Source organism: Phoenix dactylifera, chromosome 17, assembly GCF_009389715.1.
Source record: "Phoenix dactylifera cultivar Barhee BC4 chromosome 17, palm_55x_up_171113_PBpolish2nd_filt_p, whole genome shotgun sequence".
NCBI lineage: Eukaryota > Viridiplantae > Streptophyta > Magnoliopsida > Arecales > Arecaceae > Phoenix > Phoenix dactylifera.
In genome coordinates this window covers 14,848,506-14,869,514 of record NC_052408.1, presented here as the reverse complement: position 1 = coordinate 14,869,514, position 21,009 = coordinate 14,848,506, and the positions used below count along the sequence as shown (strand labels likewise).

The window sequence follows — 21,009 nt, the reverse complement described above, 5'->3', positions numbered from 1 at the left end:
TTGGGTACTAAACTTCGTTGGCCCACCACAGCCCAATCCAATACAAGGTGACACCATGACACTTTTATGCATTTCAAATCAAGAGATCCATTGATCATGGTTGGCGTTTGTCGTTCTTGTTCAGGCAGGGAAGATGGCTATTAGGTGTGATGCAGCCAACCTATGCGCTCCTGTACAGGATTTGCTGCAAGATGTTAGAGTTAACCATATTTGGACCAACCAATGCAGGTGACCGATTTTAGCGTAGAGCATAGTCGAGTGGTATAGGATTCTGACCTAGTTTGTATCTGCAGCGACTTTAGAATCTTACTTAAAAAGGTTAGTCAGAAAGTATTATTTGAGATCCTTAATTCTATATACCTAGAGAATAATCAATGTGGAACTAAATGCACGCCCGCATAGGTCCTCATATACTTCCTCCGTTTAAGCACTGATATCATCATTAGGCTAAGAGTTCAAATCCATTCAAATCTAATCACAAGTACTATGATCGGCCCATGGTTAGCTCCACTAAATCCGTACTGCAGTGTCCCTTAGTCCACATATATTATGGGTCAAGTTCGTTTTGATACCATTTGTAATAACTCAGGACCTCACCCAAAATAGCTAGCCGAAAGGTATTATTTAGGTTACCTGATCCTATATAAGTACCCAAGATTTACTCAGTGAATAACTAATATGGGAATAAACACACGTCCGTACGGGTTCTCACAATACTTAATCGGGTGGGGGAGGAGGGGGGGGAGATATTTTCATAGAAAATGAAAAACTTTTTTTTTGAAACAAACGAACATAAACTAGATTTTTCCAGAAAATTAAATTTCCTGGGAGGGAGCTTCTATCTCCATGGTAGAAGATGATGGGATGTCATGTCAAACAATTTCACAATGCGACTAACATTGGGTAGTATAATGGAATAACTCTTAAGGGCAGCATCCATTTACATTTTTCTCTTTCAAGAATGATACTAACATACAACCTACTTAGATCTTTTTAAAGTTCTTGCGTGAAGATGAGATGTTAGTATTTGAAAAACACAAAAAGTTAGAGGATTAAAGGAATAAAAGGCTCTGTTCTTATCAATTATGCAAGTTTTACTCTTTTTGAGAAAAGACCAGGGTGGAATTTCACCTCTATGCTAACAAAATTAGTAGCATGAAACCTGGGCATGAACAATCTCATGAAAAGGAACTCTGTCTGGTTACAAATTAAAGCAAATCTTAGGCATGTGCATGCGTTCGCTGTTTTTTCGTTGTCAATCTTTCATGATTGTCTCCATCCAACGCTTTAGTTGTCTATTCAGTGTTTCTGTACATGATATCCGGCAAGCAATATTTATGAATTTTAAAAATAGTTTTTAACAGTAGTTGTCTTCCTAATATTATTATGGGGTTCATCAATGTGCTGCTTTTATAAATATACTCTCTTTGAATCTATTTACAGCGTATGTTTTAGATGGAGAAAAAGATAAGGTAGTTTCGAACAGTCATCATCACTATTTTAACATTAATTTCGGCACAGCACCATCCATCCCAGAAGGTTAAGCAAGGGATTGTCAACTGTTATGACCTGTATATCTGTAGTATACTAGTATACGATAAACTTCAGTATTTTTTCTTTATTCCTTCCAATCAAATTTGTTGGCCATAATACTTTATGCAAAGGAGTCTAGACCAAATCCCTACCAACTCCAGTTCTATATAAAGTTTATGAGATGAGTGTAGAAGGAATGCTCATGCTTTTGCCACGTGTTAAGATCTCAATATGGTAATCATGCATGATCCAATTATTAATCACATAAGCACAAAAAATTGTAGTTTGCTTTGGTGGTAAATCCTAATAAAATAAAACAATTCATGCTATTTGAGTATATGATATGAAATAACAATGTGAGAATGTTAAAATCATCACACTTGTCCCAAAAGCTTAAGCTAATAAGATGAGAAAAATTTATTTATATATTTTATATTTTCTTACATTCTTCCACACATGTGGGCCGGACTTTGCTTTAATGGATGAGCCCAACATGTGAAAATTTTTTAATAATGAAATTAAAGAGTATAGAGACAGAATTCGAACTCAGAACCTTTACTCTGATACCATGTTGAAATCAAGTTCAACAGAAAAGTACAGAACATAGTTTAATTTCGGCTTGGGTTTCTTTTAGTGCTTTGTTTACAAAAAATGTGATTACTGCAACGTGGCTTATTCTGAATTCGAAAGTTTTCCAAGGATGCATTCGGTATCATAGAAAAATATTTCTGCATGCCTGTAAATTGCACATCATTGGGCTCAAAAGTGCTAACTTGGTAACTCCACTATCAACTGATCTGCAGTGCTCGGCAACAAATCTATATATGCACAATCCCCCTTGCCACCTTGCATGAGATTTGAGCGTGGTAACAAATGCCATCTCTCCAACCTCTTGGTGCATGTCTGCAAGTAGTTTGCTTGAAGCCTAAACTGCTTCCTTGCTCGACCGGGCAGCAAGAATAGCACGCAACGTTTGTCCAAATCGGCTCAGGTGGGGCCCTGGGCCCAGTCATATAAGTCTTTCTCTGAAGTTCTACATGGAAACGGCTAAACGTTCTCATATGATCTCTTTGTATTCTTTTAGGTGTATGCCGGCCCCTCTACCGCCGGCCGGCAACCACTAAACCCCACTCTTCTTCCCATCCCCCTCTCTATTAATTGTATATAAAGACTTCTCACCATCTCTTCAAACCGAATCTCCTCTTCCCCTTCACACAGTACCAGAAAGAGATCTCTCTCTCTCTCACGCGCACACAACACATTTATAGACATGAGACAGGCCGGAAGCTACTCAGCTATCCTCTTGGGTGGAGTCTCAGGGAGGACTGGACCCCACTCGCTCCCACTGGCAAGGATAAAGAAGATCATGAAGAGGTCAGGTGATGAAGTGAAGATGATATCCGGGGAGGCGCCCATTGTGTTCTCAAAGGCATGCGAGCTCTTCATCGAGGAGCTGACGCAGAGGGCATGGATGGTGAACCTTCAAGGCAAGAGGAGGACTCTCCACAAGGAGGATGTTGCAGCCGCTGTTATGACCACCGATATCTTCGACTTCCTCATCGAGATGGTGTCTGATTCCAATGGTAGTCGGATGGGTCCAGCGGCGAAGTCTGACAACATGGTGGTGGAAAGATAGATGAAAGAAATGAGAAGATGCTCTTTGGATCAGTTATCAGGTTTATTTGCAACTCCTGGACATTATATTTTGACAGTAAGTGCACGAGAGAAGACAATAAATGGGCTAAATATATACTTTTAAATCTTTCGGTCATCTTGCTTCCCAGGCTATCCCTCCAAATCCTACGAGAAGTTCCCAAGCATGCTCTTTGTATTTATTGAAACCTTGGATAAGATATACGTTTTATGAATGTGGCGTTCATCTAAGAGAAACTTTGTTGGAGAGAAAATGGAAATGAAGAATTTTCTGACAAAATTTCTCCCTCATACGATAGAAACTCCTTTGATTCCATGTGTAATTGCGCAGTTAGCCATGTTAGCCTTGTAATATTCTCATTCAGGTGTAATCAAGTCAGCTTGAATGGTGCCTAGCCCATAATACACCTAAAGTTTTTGGTTTGAGTAAAGACTCATCCACAAAATAAAATTTATTTCTCGCCCCAAGCCTCCAAGAACAACAATTACTACACACCTCCGAGTATTATATTTGTCCCCATCAAGAACTTGTGGAGTCAATGTAGTCCCTAGGCTATCATAATGATGCAAATTAGAAAAGTTAATATAGATCATTTTAAACTTTCTAAAAGACTTTTAATTTTTCTCGTAAACTAAGAGAAAGATATATTTTGGGAAAAATATAATATAGAGACTAAGCAAGCAAGAATAAGATAAATTAAAATTAAAGCTTGTTTGCCAATTCAATTGAAAAAATATGTCACTATTTGCATTCTAGTCATGGACATGATATAGTATAAAACATCACAAATTATAGCTTTCCATTTGTTAAAATCCAACCCATAAATTTAAGCTAGTAGGTGAATGAGTATATGATCATATAAGCACCACTAGACTCCTTTAACTTGTCCAATGTGGAGATATTGTTAGGTAAGAAAGACCGTGAGCTTCGATAGTCGGTGGAAGGGCCTATGAGTATATAAATGCCACTATAGTTCTTAACTTATCCTCCTCAATACCATTAGGTACAAACAATGTTACATAAGTCACAAGCATCACACATGATGAATATTAGATGGTTTCAATACAATTAGATAGGAGGCTATGTGGCAGCTGTTTGCGACTTCAGTCAATAGATTGGGTAGTTGTGGGGACCTAAGCTGCTACAACTTACAAGAGCTAGCAAGAAATATAAGGTCAATACTGGAAAAGCAACATGTAAAAGCTTCTCCTAAAAAGGCAAAAAACCTTGTCTCAACAAAATAGTGATAGTATATATGAAGGTTCATCGTCTCGGTACCGGACTCCGTATCGATGTTACACTAGCACAGTGTTGGTACGATATGGTACGAAATTTTTTTAACATATCGAGTGTCGGTACGCCACCCATACTAGATATTAGTACCGAATCAATATGGTACAATACGCTCTGTGCATATCGTGCCAATCAAAAACTTGCCTTACAATTGTTAGCTTATACTAGCCTTTACAATTGTTAGCAGAGACAATTCAAGCTTCATGGGATTCCAAAATTAAATCTTTAAGTTATGTTAGGGCATTTACCGTAGAAGTTTTTATGCGAAATTTAACTTATCCCGTCACCTTGACTGCCGGGACTAGTTCACGCATGATGCTGCGAGGTAGTCTCGTCAACTGGTCTACCGGGACTAGCTCATACTTCATGCTGGAGACTTTAATCTAGTCCCGGCAAGTGACCTGCAGGAATTCGACACCTCCATAAATCGAGCTACCGCGGTGATTTGAAATCGCGTAACTAAAACCATATGCTTGAGACTTATCCGTAAATTTGGTATTAATCAGGGGGGTTATGCGGAAAAAAAATTTTGAGGTGATGTTTCAACTGGTCCTATCCCGAGGCTTGAGTGGAGGCTGGTCAAAATTTGAGCCGACACATTTTGTCGGAGATACTTTCGTAAATGTTTAGTCCCGTTACTTGGATTGCCGAGGGGAGACCAGTTTAAACTTCGCGCTCGAGACTTATCCGTAAATTTTATCTACATAAGGAGTTATATCTAAAAGGGTTTATGTCGAGTTACTAGTTCAGGTCTCGGTCATCTATACTTTACCTAGAACCCCCTTTCATGGGCAATCTTACATTTGAGTTTCATATCTCTTGAACAATTCCTTCAGCGGGACCAGATCAGCCATCCTGTTGAATTGAGTCCAACCAAAACAAAAATCTCTTTTGGGCTGGACCTAAGTCTGACACAAAGTCAAATTATATCTGGCATGGTGGGGTCATCATGATAACAGGAATATTTCATGATACATCAATATAAATTGATAAAAAAAAATCATCAAAAGTGGAACCGGCCGGTGAGTGTGAATAATGTATTTTATAACCTTGTGAGGAATAAAACTTGAATTTGCTAGAGAAATGTAAGAACTTGTCCACTTAAGTGGATTATTGAACGAGAAAGTATTGAATTATTAACAGGTAAATGTTTTTGTTTTCCACCTAGGCATTGTTGTATTTATAGGCCTAATTTTATATTGTTTCGAGTCACTAAGGTTTTAAAATTTTATTTGACAAAGCCGTTAGCAGTAGTACTTTCAAAAATAGTGCTTTTTTAAGTAGTATTTTATAAAAAACTATTTATTGTTCAATAGCTACATTTTTAAAGTAATATATAATTTTAATATATATGTATTTGATAAATACATAGAAAAGTCCATTTATAAGACAACTTAGCTTAACCTATCTCCATACCCTGATACCCGGGCCTCATAAAATTGATATGCTCTCGTCTTAATAAAATCACGCATTAACGCAGCACCACCCCTCATCCACAGACATATTTGACACAAAAAAAAAAAAAATAGCAGCAACTATAACAAAAGTGGAGACTATCTAAATAACCAAACAAAATAAATACTGTTCGAGACATAACACGAAGCAAGTTAACTATTGGCCTGCATTTTTTACGAAGGAGGAGCGTTTTTTATGTGATAAAAATGAGGCCGGAGCCCGGAGGAGTTCCTGCGAACCCACTTATGGAGAGAAGCATCCGAAATCCACCTCCTCGCTTCCATCTTCTCCTCCATTATCCCGGACCCCCCTCCTCTCCTTCACCAACCCAACCATCCAAGCCGTCCATCTCCGGCGGGCCTTCTCCTCCTCACCGCCGGATTCCCTGCGCTTCCCTGCCCCAGAAGCAGACATCCCCATCTCCCTCTCCCTCTCCCTCTCCCTCCGCCGTCTGATCACGTACTCCTCCGAGATGTACACATCCATCTGAACAAAAAATCAAAATTATACGCCCCCAAGGACGAAGGTATGGCTAACGCTAGCCCCGAGTCTAATATTTGGCAACGCTCTTCCTCCCTGGTATTTATAGAGATTTTTTTAATGGGAATCCAGTGGGTTTGAGCCCCAGTTTCCCTTTTACCGGGGGGCGAAGTACGTACTCCTGGACTAATAGAGAGAGGCCACGTCGCAGACTCGGAAAAAAAAAAGGCATTGGCCATTCAAAAAGGCCTGCTGGCCAGCGTGGCTTTAGTCCAGCACAAAAGAGAGTGCAGGTGGTGCCTCGTAACAGAGGGAAGCTTTTGATACAGAAGCCTGTACAAGCCGTACAAAGAAGAGCCTGATTAGTGTCCCAGAACCATAAGTGTCACGCCGAGGTTCGCCGAGATATCCGCATGACAGACTTCCGCGTGGCACCATCCAGCCGTTTTGAAAAGGTTCGGTAATCGGTGCTCATCTCCACCGTGCCCTGCATGCCTTACTGAACCATGAAATGTATATCGATTTCTGCCTTTCCTTGGAAGGATGTAGCTGACTAAAACAAGAAAAGAAACAGAGAAAAAAATAGAGAAGATCACTCTGCAGGCACCCATGACCATACCATCCCGCTCGCAGGCACCCATGACCATACCATGCTGAAATGTGGAGATCACTGATCTGTTATATCTTGCCACCAGAAAATGTTGTGCCATAGCCCTTTGTTATATCCTGCAACTGTCCTCTTTCCATTTCATCATCTGATAAAGGAAGGACGTTGCTGACCTAAAACATAAGGTTTCTTTTCTCTTTTTCTACCTTTTTTTTTGGACTTGAACATTGGGAGGTTGCCACAAAGAAATGACGAACATCCTCTTCCCACGTTACGCATGCATGCGATAAAGAAAGAGGAGGGAGGAGGGTAGTGTCAGAAAACATAAGAGAGGGGTCCTATAGGAGCGGAAAGGGTTTGGAAAAGGGAGATGAGAAGAGGGCAAGACAGGAAATTCCAGAGAGTTCACAATGTTAGCTTATACTGGCATGGATATCAAAGTGATCCAATGGTAGGGAAGATTAACGTATCAGTATTCAGTACGAACTTTAGAGCGTTGCTGTACCAAATATAAGGAGAAGGTGCAGATCTCAAAGTGATTCGGTAGGAGTGGAAGAATAAGCGAGTAGGATTGCAGCAGGAAAATGAGAAAAAACTGAGGTTAAGGAAATTATTGGCATGGATCTCGAAGCGATCCAGAGGAGGAAGGGGTGGGTGAGGGAAGAAGCTGTATCAGTATGGATCTTAAAGTGATCCAATGGTAGGAGGAGATCGGCGTATTGGTACGGATCTTGAAGCATTGCGGTGGCAAATGTAAGGAGAGGGGCAGGTGTGAGGGAAATTAGGTAGGGAAAAGATAGGCGGTGGGTAGGGTTTAGATTCTAATTTAATGGCTCAATAGGTAAGTAATGCTGTCATCCGACTGCCAGGATTATGATGGGGGATGACCGAGCTCGGGCTGAATTCCAAACCAAACACAAGCTAGCTTGCAAAAAACTCCTTCATTCGTCACTAGCTATGTTCCATAAAATTGGATCCAACCTAATACAATCTATCTTTAAAATAACGGTCGCCATAGCATTGCTCATCTTTGCATTAACATATCCCTTAAAATCAATTGAAGCAATTAAAAGACTAAAACTGATGATGAAATGGCGCTCTATGAAAATTAAAATTGTTAAAGTCCTTTACCTCTAAAATAGTATTTGAAAGTCCAAACATCAAACAATATTCGATCGCGTGATGCATGGTGGCATCAGCAAATATTGGAAGATTCACTTGAACAAATAATTCTAGTGGAATAATTCTATCATTCTTATTGTGGATGGAGGGATGCTAGCGAGTCAAGTAAGGATATATATACACAACCGCACAATTATTTAATAGACTAATTGCAAATTAGGAGGAAAATTAGGAGTTTTGTATGCTTTCAGATTGGTTCGCAGGGCCAAGCATATCCAAGACATTGGATTATATTTTAGCTAGAACATCGCCTCTGTTATCTAGTGTTGAAAGAGGAGAATAAGAGAAAAGAATTGTATTCCTGTCTGTCTTTACAATATACATGCGCAACCTTTATATAAGCTAGGAGGCTGACAAAATTTGGTAAGGCCGACTGAGTTTGGCATAATCAATCAAGGTGAAATTTAGTAAGACCGACTAAGTTTGACGTAATCAATCAATCAATGGACCTAACCAATCATATGATTTTAACATCCAGCATCTCAATGGGCCGAGCAAGCTTGCTAAGGGCTAAACGTTGCCTTTAGCACTAAAGTGATTTAGTTGACACTAACTATTTATTAATTAGCGATGACCATCTAATTGTTACGGCATTAGTCTGAAGAGTTGATTCGCCCCATTTGACAAGCCTATCCATCATGTTTCGCATAGGATAAAGTGATCCAACTTAATTTTTGCAGTACTCACCACCATCATTTAGAGGGCCGGTCAATATAAACTAATCTGGAAGCAGCAGCCTTGTGTCCTTTCGCCGGATGAAAATTTAAATCTTCCTGGTGACAGAAGCAAATTTGAAATTTTGAATTCAAATTTAACCTCTACTAGGTATTCGACGATAGATCGACTTACTTCAGAGGACAAATGCACTCATTATTTGATAGCCCGGCAATTCCTAGCCCTCCCATTCCCCAGACCAGCAAGAGCTTTCTCGTAACATGACTCCAAATTCCACGTTCGAGGTAGCTAATGGACATGGCCCAACTTTGTCAACTTATAGGCCTTAGATCTCAAGTTGTCACTTCGAACTCTTGTTTTGGGTTTGCTCATGCTTTTGATCTTGGCTGCTTAAATCAGTCTACGGAAACCATCTATGACTTTATAGCAATGTTTCATTAATCTTTAGATTTCAACTTCTTTTAAGTCATATTGAGCAGGGGGCATCAGGAAATCTGTATTTCTTCGGAGTGGAGTGTTCTCTGGTACGCCGTCAGAATTATATGTTCCTCATGCCATTGGAGTTACTTATGTTAAACTCTTATTTTTCAAGCTGGTGGGCTGCTGTGTTAGTTTTCTGGTTTTCTCATATTTCTAGGACAGTGCAGTTTTTCTCTCCTTTTGCTCTTATCTATCTGGGTTTTATGTGCAGGATTTGTTATAGTTACCTATCCTGGACATGGTAAGGTAGGTTGTGAATACATTGAACATGAGTGGAAACAGCTGCTCATATTGACACCAGCTTCTCTAGATTCTCGTCAGGCCGGTTCTACTCATCAGCTGTTGCTATTCTTACTAGCAGCTGTCTCTGCAACTGTATGCAAGTGTTTCTCTTCAGGAAGTTTGCTGCTGGGATCTCAATTGCTCCAATTCTGGGGTTTCTTCTACTTTGTAATTGGTTTCACTGGCTTTCAATGGAATTCTGGTTACAGTTCTGGGTCATCTTTTGGCCTGCTACCTGCCTGGCTTATCTGTAGCTCAACATAGCTTTGTTCTTTTGCCTAGCTTCTCGAGTTTTATCTTTTTTTGATCCTGTATAAATATCTAAGACCTATCTAATGAATAACCGATGTAGAATTAAATACACGCCTGCACGATCCTCACATACTCTTTCTATTTAAGTTCTAACATCCTCGTCAGGCTAAGAATTCAAATCCATTCAAATCTAATAACAAGCACCATGATCGGTCTATAGTCAGCCTCAATAGATCCATATTGCCGTGTTTTCTAGGCCACATAGATTATGAGTCGGATATACTCTGATATCATTTATGATAATCGATGACCTCATCCTCAAAAAATAGTTAGAATATATTATTTAAATTTCTTGATTCTATTATAAGTACTTAAAATTTATCCTACGAATAATTGATATGAAACTAAACATACGTCTGGTTTCTTCTCTTAACTTTGACTGTACTGCTGATGCCGTGTTAGGTAATCTAATAGTATAGTTGTTCTATCAAAAAAAATAAACGTCATCAATGTCCTATCTATTTCAACCAATAAAAGAATAAATCATGACCATGACCTTAAGAAATCAACCTCACTTTACGACATTCGTAATAATATAAATCACAATGCGCAATATATAATGCAACAATATACAATATGATAACTCATTTGATGGGCAGGGGGCCCCACAATTTTCCGCGGCCGCGCTACGTGTCCTCATCTAATTCGAAAGCAAGGCGTTGCCGACACTGGGGCCGAACCGCGGCGGAATCACCGATTTTACCCGCAAGAAGTCGCGAGGGCGTGTTTGGGGCACTTCCTTTTTGTTACCGAGAGCCGGGGGCAGGCTTTAAATTTGGAAGTCTGAAAGGGGCCCAGAAGAAAGGAACCTGAAAAGACTGGACCCTTAGGAAAGCAACAATGCTGATGCTGTGACCTTGTATAGTCCTAAAGCAATTAACAAGCTGAGGAAAAGTCACAGGGCACTGATTTCAAGAAAGCGTCTTTATATATTAAATTTGATCCATGTCCCTTTAAAGTGGCCTAGTGTGAAGTTTATAGCAACACGGCTCTTCAAGTAGACCTTATTCTTTCTATCAAGTCTTAATTTTTCTTCAAATTGGATCAGAAAACAGGCACTAACGTGACCATTTGCTTTCTGTGAAAAAAAATAAGATGTTACAATTTATGCTCTCCTCTTTAACCAAATAAATAAGAAGTTAAGATTAAAAGATACAATGAGATGCAGCATACAAGGAATACAATTCATGCGATGTGATTGACAGTAGTGAAGACAAGGGAAGACGTATGATTTATGTATGGAATCTCCTGGATTTTAGCTTATGGTCCCACCTCTATTATCCATTCGTTGTGCTGTATCTTCATCTCATCCGTCACAAACTATGTTGAGTTCTTAATACCTTTTTCGCCGAATTGGTTCAATTTGCTCTTATTTGTTCTGTAAGGGGAAAATCCAATTGACCGTTGCGTGACTGGCATTGAAAGTGACTGAGAATCCAACCCAATTGACCCAAGAGTGAACTTGTCGTGTGTGGAGCTATCAATGTCATTGTATTGCTAAAAAATATATACAAATCTAACATCATCAGTAGACAACTTCTCTGAGAAATTTAAGCATCAACCCGAACTCTTATTGTTTGTGGATGTGAAAGAGATAAATATGGAATGAAAGGAGATACAAATAAGGCATGTAATAAAATGGTTGCACTGAGGCCTATCAAAGTGGTTCGTGAAGTTGGTACAATGCTTAAACTAATGATCTTCTTTGATGTGCTTTTATGTAACTGTTGTGGTTCAAATCGGTCCGAGGGTAACTACGCCGGAGGAGTCGGAGGAGCTGCCGGAGTGCGGAGGAAGATGAGGAGAGCCACCTCCTGCGACCGACGGTGTTCCTACACAAAGCCTCACTGATGTTTTCGGTGAGGACCCTCCAACGATCAAGTTAGAGTGGAGCTTAGTAGGTCCAGTCAAAAAATCCCTTAGGCATTACTTGTTGGGGTTCTTTATAAGTCCCGATAGGGAGCGTTTAGGTGGCGGAGGTATGACCCATTTCCATCATGAGTGGGAGTGGCGCTCAGCCAGAGCTTGATTGTGGCACGTGGTGGAGTCCGTTTTTTGGAACGGTAAGGCGTTGACAGCCGTGGCAGAGTATGGCCCATTTCCATCATGAGAGGGAGTGGCGCGCAGCTAGAGCTTAATTGTGACATACGGTGGAGTCCGTCCTTGAGAACAGTAAGGCGTTGACAGCTATGTCAAAGCATAGCCGGAGTAGTACATCGTGGTGGCGTCGCGATGTACGACCACGTAGGAGAGCGAACTCGGCGAATATCCAATATCGAAGGAGCTTTCAGTGGAGTCCGAAATCGAGCTGATTTTGAGCCGGACCGAAGACATGTCTGGTCCGCGTTGGTGTCTATTGGGCCGAAATTGGGTGCCTCTTTTGTTGTGGGCTGGACGATCCATTTTGCCCCCCATCAGCAACTATTGACCATCCACTGGCCTTTTAGACCATTCTTAGCTAGCAAATAGGGATCCTGTTTGGGAGAACTATTGAACTATGATTTTGCCGTCATTGCAGCTATTAGAATTTTATTCGAGAACATCAACTTTAAGAAAAAAAACAAAGAGAGGAATTATCTAAGTTGGTTTGAACATTAATCTTTAGCACACTAATTTTTAAGGAGGTACTAAATAAGGTCGATAAGCTCATTAGCGCCGCGAATTCTTCACCTACCCTAATTTATAAAAATCCATTTTAAGTGCATAAGCAATGCATATATGAGAAAATCGAAAATATAATCTCGTCAAAGGATGAGAAACATATATCGTTGTCGTGAAACCGATTTCAATAAAGTATTCATAAATTATGTCTTTTATTGTGGAACAAAATTACAAATTGTACTAGTCGAAGGTTGCACATTCGAACATGTGTCTCCTCAGGATCTCAACACAAATATTATTTTTTTCAATACTAACGTCGGCACTATTATTTTTTAATAAAGAATTACATAATCCAATAATTGGAAACATGAGATATATTTTCTGAGCAAAGTCTAAAGCAATACAGCAATGACTTCATGCCACGAAGACAAATTCTTGTGCCATACCCATCAATAAACATAAGATTGGCGGTCTGGCTTAGAGAGAGTGAGTAAGAGCGCACGCGCTTGCCGCGTGAGCGAATCTACCCCACCTTCTCCAAAATAATCGGCAAACGAACGGATAAGACGACAACCCCCACGTGGACATCATACGGCCACTAATTCTCCAGGGAAAAGTCCTTAATCGGAAGCTTCCACTCCTAGCCGTCCAAATTTAAATTTCCTTTCCTCGCCTTTCCGGTCGCTGCCGCTGCGGTACCCCAAATGCAAGCAGACCGCGTTCTTACCGACATCAACGCGGAATCGCCTCGTTTTCTAGGGATTAAAATGACTATTTTACCCTTGTCATGGTCAACCGAACATCCCAATTAGCGGACTCATAAGGGTTTTTTTTCTTTTCTTAATACAACTAATAGAGGCAAAAAATAGAATTTTTTGGGGTGTTCGAGATAACTTTCTATCTTCAGCCCATACAATACTATCCATATAGCTGGCCATATGGATGCCACCTAATTTATAACCTCATTAGCTCTACAAAAAATATATTTGATCTAAAGTAGACCATTTCACACATGTCATCACGGAGCCGAGGCAGAGCTTTTGCTTTCGAAAATACTCTTGCAACCATCTCTAAATCCATCATCGTTGAAGCGGATAAGGCTAAAATCAGGCGGTCCTGACCCGTTGGATCTCGAAGACAAGGTGAAACTGTAATTTTCTGCAACAACATGTCCTTTAATCCGCCTCCGAGACATTATGACGCCATAGTTCTAAATACACCCCCCTATTGCTCAGGACACCCCCCAAAAATTAAAAAAAAATTAAATACTCTCTACACCCCCCCATTTGCTAAGGACACCCCTAAAAAATTAAAAATTCCTAAATTACCCCCACCCTCCCCACCCCCCACCTCCCCACCCCCGCCTCTGCCTCCTCCTCCTCCCCCCTCCTCATCCTCCTCCTCCCCCTCCCCCTCTTCCCGCCCACCTCTGCCTCCCCCTCATCCCTCTCCCCTCCTCCTCCGCCCCGCCTCTGCCTCCTCCTCCTCCCCCCTCCTCATCCTCCTCCTCCCCCTCCCCCTCTTCCCGCCCACCTCTGCCTCCCCCTCATCCCTCTCCCCTCCTCCTCCGCCCCGCCTCTGCCTCCTCCTCCTCCTCCCTCCTCCCTCCTCCTACTCCTCCACCCCTCTACCTCCGCCCCCATCCTCATCCCCTCTTACTCTGCATCCCCCTCCGCCTTCTCCCCCTTCTTTGCCTCCTCTCCACCCCCTTCTCCTCCACCTCCCCCTCCTCCTCCTCCTCCTCCACCTCCCCCTCCTCCAACTACCCCTCCCCCCTCCGCCGCCTCCTCCCCACCCTCCTACCCCTCCTCCCCTCCCCTCCGCCGAACAGAAGGATTCTGTTCGGTTGAGGGTTGCCGAACAGAAGCCTTCTGTTCGGCACTGGATCGCCGAACAGAAGCCTTCTGTTCGGCACTGGATCGCCGAACAGAAGCCTTCTGTTCGGCACCGTTCAGCCGAACAGAAGCATTTTGTTCGGCGATCCAGTGCCGAACGGAGCACGAAACGGAGGAGGAGGAAGGGGGGTGTACTGAGAAAATTTCAAGGGCAATATGGTAATTACACTAAAGGTTAGTTTGGGTATTTTTTTTTTAATTTTTGGGGGGTGTCCTGAGCAATAGGGGGGGTGTATTTAGAACTACCCCAAGGCCTGACGGTATAAGCTAGCGGTTTGATGTGCTGTTTTTGGAAACATCGACGGCGGATATATAAATTTTTACCACCACGCGTATGCACCTACGAATAGAGGGGGGATGGGAGGTCATAAATTTGTCTGTGGCCGGGAAAGCTCCCACTCCCTTCTTTTCTACTGCAAGAAAGCGAGCCTTCCGCTCCTCCTGCACTTCTCCTTTCGAGCTTTGGGGCCGCATAATTTAGGGTAAGGGATCTCGCCGTGAGGGCTGGGGTCGGAGTTAGCGCTTCGTCGGTGGAATTAGGAGGAGGAAGAGGAGAGAAGGCGATGGGGGAGGAAGAGGCGAAGAAGATGGAGGCCTCGGCGGAGGCCGAAAAGGGTCTCCCGGAGGAGAAGGTGGTGGCTCAGCCGCCTCCGGAGGAGAAGCCCGACGAATCCAAGGCTCTTGCTGTCGTGGAGAGTAAGGCCTCTTCCTCTTGTCCTCTTCTTTTATTGTTCTCTAGTGCTTTTCCCTTTGTTTTTTTCTCGTTCATGGATGAAGAATTGCAGAGTTTGTGAGAGTTTTATGTGGAATTTTGGATTTAGTAGAGTTTGGTTCGGATTTAGCTACGAAGTTTCCGCTGTTAATTGAAGCGATTTCTGGGGAGAAAATATATAAAATTAGTTTTTTTTTTTTTTGTCTCGGAATTGTTACGTTTGGTGATAAAGTTATTTTCTTTAATAAAATTTAAGATTCCTTTTGATTCCATGGATTCAAGGTTTTGCGTTCTTTTTTCTTTTCTTTTCTTTTTTGGAACAGAATTCCGATTTTTGGAAACCTTTCAAGTTTCAATAACCTATTTTTCAGTTTGGATGGACCTGGTGGAGATTTGAGTGGTGTATTCTTATACCACTCCATTACCTGATTTAGGTGCTTTCCCCCTCCTTTTAAAAGAATCCCCATCAGATATCAAAGAAGGTGATTTGGTTGTATTCGTTCCTGATCTTCTTTTCCTATTTCCTTTTTTTTTTCTTTTCTCTGTTCTCGTGGCTCTGAATTCTGTCTGGAGGGAAGTTATGTAGATAAGGGTATCCAAAGCGTTTTCCCTCATGTATTTTATTAAATTTTCTTGAGTCGATATATGATCTAAAAAAAATTAGTATCTTTTTCTTCAATTCTGGTTTTCCACGTAGTCAATTTCACGGTATTTGTTATGATTGATGGGCTGTATGATCTGAAGAAAATCTTATTTGTTACAGAGCGATATATGATTATTTATTTATTTCTTTTTCCTAAGTTAGATATAGATGAGAACCTGCACTGTATTTGGAGCTTACTTGGATTATATCTCCAATAGTCCAACGTCAAGAAAAGTTTCTTCTTTCTTGCTTTTACTAACATGAATATACTCGAGCCTTCAGCAATGCCTCCTTCTGTGTGTGTTTGTGTGTGTCGGCATGTGTGAACATGAAGCCATCAATTGAAAGAGTGACTCCAAAAGGAAGATAGTGATAAAAAATAGTGTGAAGTGCCATATCTATATCAAAAACAGAAGATGCATCATTGTAAACCATTAGATATTTTGAACTACTATAAATCAATGTACCTATGTCTATGTTATCGTTTTATTTTTCCTCCTACAACCTCCCCCCTCCCAATATCCCCCCCCCCCCCCCCCCCCCCCCCCCCCCCCAAAAAAAAAAAAAAAAAAAAAAACACAACAACAAAAAAAAAGATCTATATGTTTATGCATGATTTACTTTTTCTTGGGCTTTTCAGCATGCACCATGTGTATTCTGGGAAGGTTGTATAATAGCTCAAACTAATTATAATATATGCTTCATATATAACCTTTCTACTTCTCTGTTTTGCAGAGGTTGCAGATTCTCCTCCACCTGAGAAAAGCGCAGCAGGTTCAGCTGATAGAGGTAAGGGTTTAAGGAAATTTCAACAGAATCGAAACTGTCCTGTGATATTTTTTGGAAGGAGACAGAAATTTTTTTGATGCTTTTGAAATTGCAGATGCTGTTCTTGCACGGGTAGCAACTGAGAAGAGAATATCCTTGATCAAGGCATGGGAGGAAAGCGAAAAGACCAAAGCTGAGAATAAGTAAGATATAATTCCTTCAAATTCTCAATTTGTTCGAGCACATATTCATAATTTTGTCTGGAGAAGAAGAATCCCGAAGTCTAAGATGATTTCATTTCTTCACATATACTTTTGTTCTACACTAGACTAATACAGACACATGTATGTGTATGTATGTATATATACATACATATGTACACACACACACACACACACATATATACACACATATGAGTACATATACACATGAACATACATATGTACATAGATACAGAATTATTCCAATTAACTGGACTCTTGTATAATTATTCAATCAGTGGCTCAAGAAGCCCTGGTGCATCATCCATGGATCACCTGCTTCAATATCCATGCTAAGATTAAGAACACATGCGAGTGCTCAAGAATAGTATATGTATGTCTATATATATGTATGTATATGTATATCTATGTGTATGCACACATGGATGTATTTGCTTTTGTCACTTATATCTTTCTATTCAAACTTCTGCTTCCCAAGTGCAATTTTTAAGCTTCCCCCTCAAACCAAAACCCATAATAAATTGTATCATGTGACTCCTATATTTCTTTGTAATTGCCTGCCAATTCTATCAGAGTATTTTTTTTAATTAAAAATAGCCTTTCAATTTTTAACTGTTGGTGTTTTTGACTTTTGACTGTTGGACTGTTGGTGGACAAAAGTTCAAATGTTTTTTAAATGTTGGAACAAGGCATTGGTGCCAACAGATGTCTTCTTATCCTTGGCTGTTCCAATGGCTATTAAATTTTTATTCTTTTTTAATAGAAAATCAGCTTTCTATTATTAAGATGACTATCGGCTGAATAGTTGTTTGTCTTTATTTGGTGACTGTTCGGCAATTAACAGTCACCTGTATACAGCTCTTTAATTTTTATACAGAGTTGTATTGTATGCGAGTGGATACATGCAGATATCTTTTATATACACCCTCTCTTTGTACTTATGAAACTCTTGAACACTCTTACTGAGCAGTTCTTTTTCTTTCATAATTTTCTGGGTTGGGTTATTTAGTTCCATAAGCCGGTTGGGTAGCGCAGAGACCAAGTAGGCTTATTAATTGGGCATTGCATCCTGGAACGGACTTCTAGTAGCCCACCTGCATCTAAAGTGCAGGGGAAATTACCATCTTTAAGGCAGTACTTGAATTAGCATGCCTTGCCCATATTTCATTTATTCTCTTCATTCCTCTTCCACATTTCTTATAGTCTATTTCTTCCACCATTTCCAACAACTTCCTAAGATTTTATTGTCACATGTTGCATCTTGATATAAATAATTCCTATCCCAGCCTAAATCTCGATTCCATGTTATCGCCGGATGTGCATTTCTTATGCCCTTTTGTTTTATGTCTATAATAAACCAAGATTTTACTTTACACTAAATAATGCCCATAATGACTATGGTGTTTTTTGTGTTTCCAAAATTTGGGGGCGCTTGTATGTTGGCTTTGTCCTGAGCCTTTACCAAATATGATCCAAGTGAAATTTCTTCGGCAATTTTAGTTCGAATATATAGACTGGCCTTATGTAAGTAACCAAACACCAAAACTTATGTCGGCAGACTCTGTACTCTACCAAAGGTTTCATTAAGTGTTCGATATTTCGTCCATGAAGATTGAGACTGAAACACTGTACCATACAAAGAATTTGATAGTAAATAATTAAAGATACAAAACCTTAATGATTTTTCTATATAATAGGAGTTTTATATGCTTTTCCATCTAAGGACTTGATAATCCCAAACAGATCTCAGAAGAAGATGTCATCTATTGCTTCATGGGAGAACACAAAGAAGGCAGCAGTGGAAGCTGAGTTGAGAAAAATTGAGGTAAGCGTAGTCTTCCTTCATACATGCAAGGCTGTTTGAATAGCTCATTGTTTCTACCACCATTATATCCATTACTGGTCTTAGAAATTACTGAAACAGCAAAGTCAGGCTCCTTAGAAACTTAAAGTCAACAAGAATGATAGTCAAACAAGATACCAGTAAAAATTTCTGAAATTAATGGCTCAACACAGTTTAAGGTTGATAAAAATAATACTTCGAATGCAATAACTTCATTGGCTCCAAAATTTCTGAAAGTTTTCGGTTTAAGTTTGATAAGATCATCTTCGAACCCAAATACTTCATGGGCCCCGGAAGGGAAGTGTGTTGGAATATTTCAAAATTCCGAGTCTGCCCTTCTTTGTCTTTTGTCTTTTTGTCTAGTGTACTTTCTTTAGTCCCACATTGGAAAGGAACAAAACTCAAAAGATCTTTATATAGTATTCAACCTTTTAACTTGGTGAAGCAAAGAAAGAAAGTAGCCCACGCGCGAGCCCAATGGAGGTCCAAGCCAAAATTGGCGAATCCGATCCGGAAACGTTTAACCGGGCGCGTTGCGATTATCACGCGCAGGGGGGACCCCCCCCCCCCCCCCGCGGGTGTGGGCTTGAGCCAGGTTTCTTTTTGCCGTTTTATTTTTTGAATTATTTTGTTTGATAACGTCGCGTCTTTTGTTTTGTTTTATCTCTTGATAAAACGTCGCGTCTTTTAAAAACGCCCGTATCTTTTCAAAACGCCTCTCTTTTTAAACCCTATCAGATCCGAGGATTAAGATAAAAAAAACTTATCTTCCTCTCTCTCTGTTTTTTTTTCTGCGTTCCCGAGAGTCTTCTGTTTTCTGTGTTCCCGAAGAGGACTTCTCTGTTCTATCTTCCTGAGCGGTTCTGGGCTGTTCGATAGTATCACTGCATCTGCGGGTGTACGCTTGGAGTGATCCAGTTGTTGTATCCTGGAGGATAGGCCGCCATTACCTGCTACACCGAGATCCATTCTCCGAGGGGCGCGATCTATTCTTAAGGACAGTGAAATCACGCCTCAACTGATAAGTTCTTCCTTCTCTCCATCTATAATTTTACAACAAAGTGGGGCCCGAAAAACTGAACACAAAATGTCATGAAGTGCTTGTGGAATAAACAGAAACTTGCATGTAGTTAAACTGCTGATTCAGTCAATTCCCGTAATCATCATCAATCAGTTCACCTTTCATCATGCTTGTGTTTGCCACTCGAAAGCAAGCTGTGAGTTACAACTGTATGAACAGGAAGCACTTGAGATGAAGAAGGCGGAATATGCCGAAAAAATGAAGAACAAAATCGCCATGATCCACAAGGCAGCAGCAGAGAAGAGAGCAATTGTTGAGGCCAAGCGGGGAGAGGAGATCTTAAAGGCAGAGGAGACAGCTGCAAAATATCACGCCAAAGGACTTTATCCAAAGAAGGTACTTGGGTGCTTCAGTGCCTAAATTTGATCACAATAGAAGGTTAGGGGATCAGCGGAAGCATCGTCTAGGTGCTGTTTGTTTCCTCATCCGTGCTTGCTGTTGGTGTTATGTGGAGTTCTAGATGAAGTTTCGGTCCAGATTTCAGTGTGCGTGTGATGTGCTTGTAAATAGATGATCCGTCCAACAACTTTAAATGTCCTGGTGATGTATCTATATTCTTTTAGCTCACAATGTAAAGATTATTCAGCTATGAATAATCCTCCTTCAGTGGCTGGATGTAAAAGGCATGCTGCTGGTTTACAACCATCTTAGTATTATCATGATATAAGACAATCTGCTTGCTGAAATGTAATCCAAGAAGTTACAGCACGATGTCTTAAAATGGTCACTTCGTTTTTTTATCTCAATTTTAATTAGTAGTCATCAGCCTGCTTCACAAAAAAAAAAAAAAATCAAATATTGTCTGAATACTTTTTTTAAAAAAATAATATATATATATATATATATATATATATATATATTGTCAAACACTTATTTTACTATTTTATTTTTTTTCTTATTTTTGCATATGTACGCATGGCATCTAACACCGTTAAAAAATTAATAGTTTCAAATTAAAATAACTAAAATATCTTTAATGAGTAAATGTGCAAAAAGAAACATGTATAAGACGATCGTGATAGAGAACAAAAAAACAATTTCAAAAATTTATTTTATTTTTAATTAAAATAAATATATTTTTTATTAACGGTGTTAGAAGAACGTTATATTATGAACATTTGTACAAAAACAGTATATTATGAGGATATAGAGATAAATATAAATTTTTTAAAAAAATTTGTGCAAATTTAAATTCTTAAAAAAGTATTCATGCAAAAAATCTAAAAAAGTATTATTGTTCTTCTCATGGTCGACCTGTCCCACTAGTAAATTAACACATCGTAAATTGATAT

General features: G+C 40.1%; 2 protein-coding genes across 2 annotated transcripts; both read left to right on the top strand.

The window, feature by feature from the left end:
* The first annotated feature begins 2,643 nt into the window (after positions 1-2,643).
* LOC120104325 (nuclear transcription factor Y subunit C-2-like) lies at positions 2,644-3,294 on the top strand. The gene has a single exon (XM_039115247.1). The coding sequence runs from the start codon at positions 2,804-2,806 to the stop codon at positions 3,167-3,169; it is 366 nt and encodes a 121-aa protein (XP_038971175.1). The 5' UTR covers positions 2,644-2,803; the 3' UTR covers positions 3,170-3,294.
* Positions 3,295-14,804: 11,510 nt separating this feature from the next.
* LOC120104268 (remorin-like) lies at positions 14,805-20,428 on the top strand. The gene is made up of 5 exons (XM_039115181.1): positions 14,805-15,145; positions 16,540-16,593; positions 16,688-16,775; positions 18,537-18,618; positions 19,877-20,428. The coding sequence occupies exons 1-5, from the start codon at positions 15,013-15,015 to the stop codon at positions 20,075-20,077; spliced, it is 558 nt and encodes a 185-aa protein (XP_038971109.1). The 5' UTR covers positions 14,805-15,012; the 3' UTR covers positions 20,078-20,428.
* Positions 20,429-21,009: the final 581 nt, after the last annotated feature.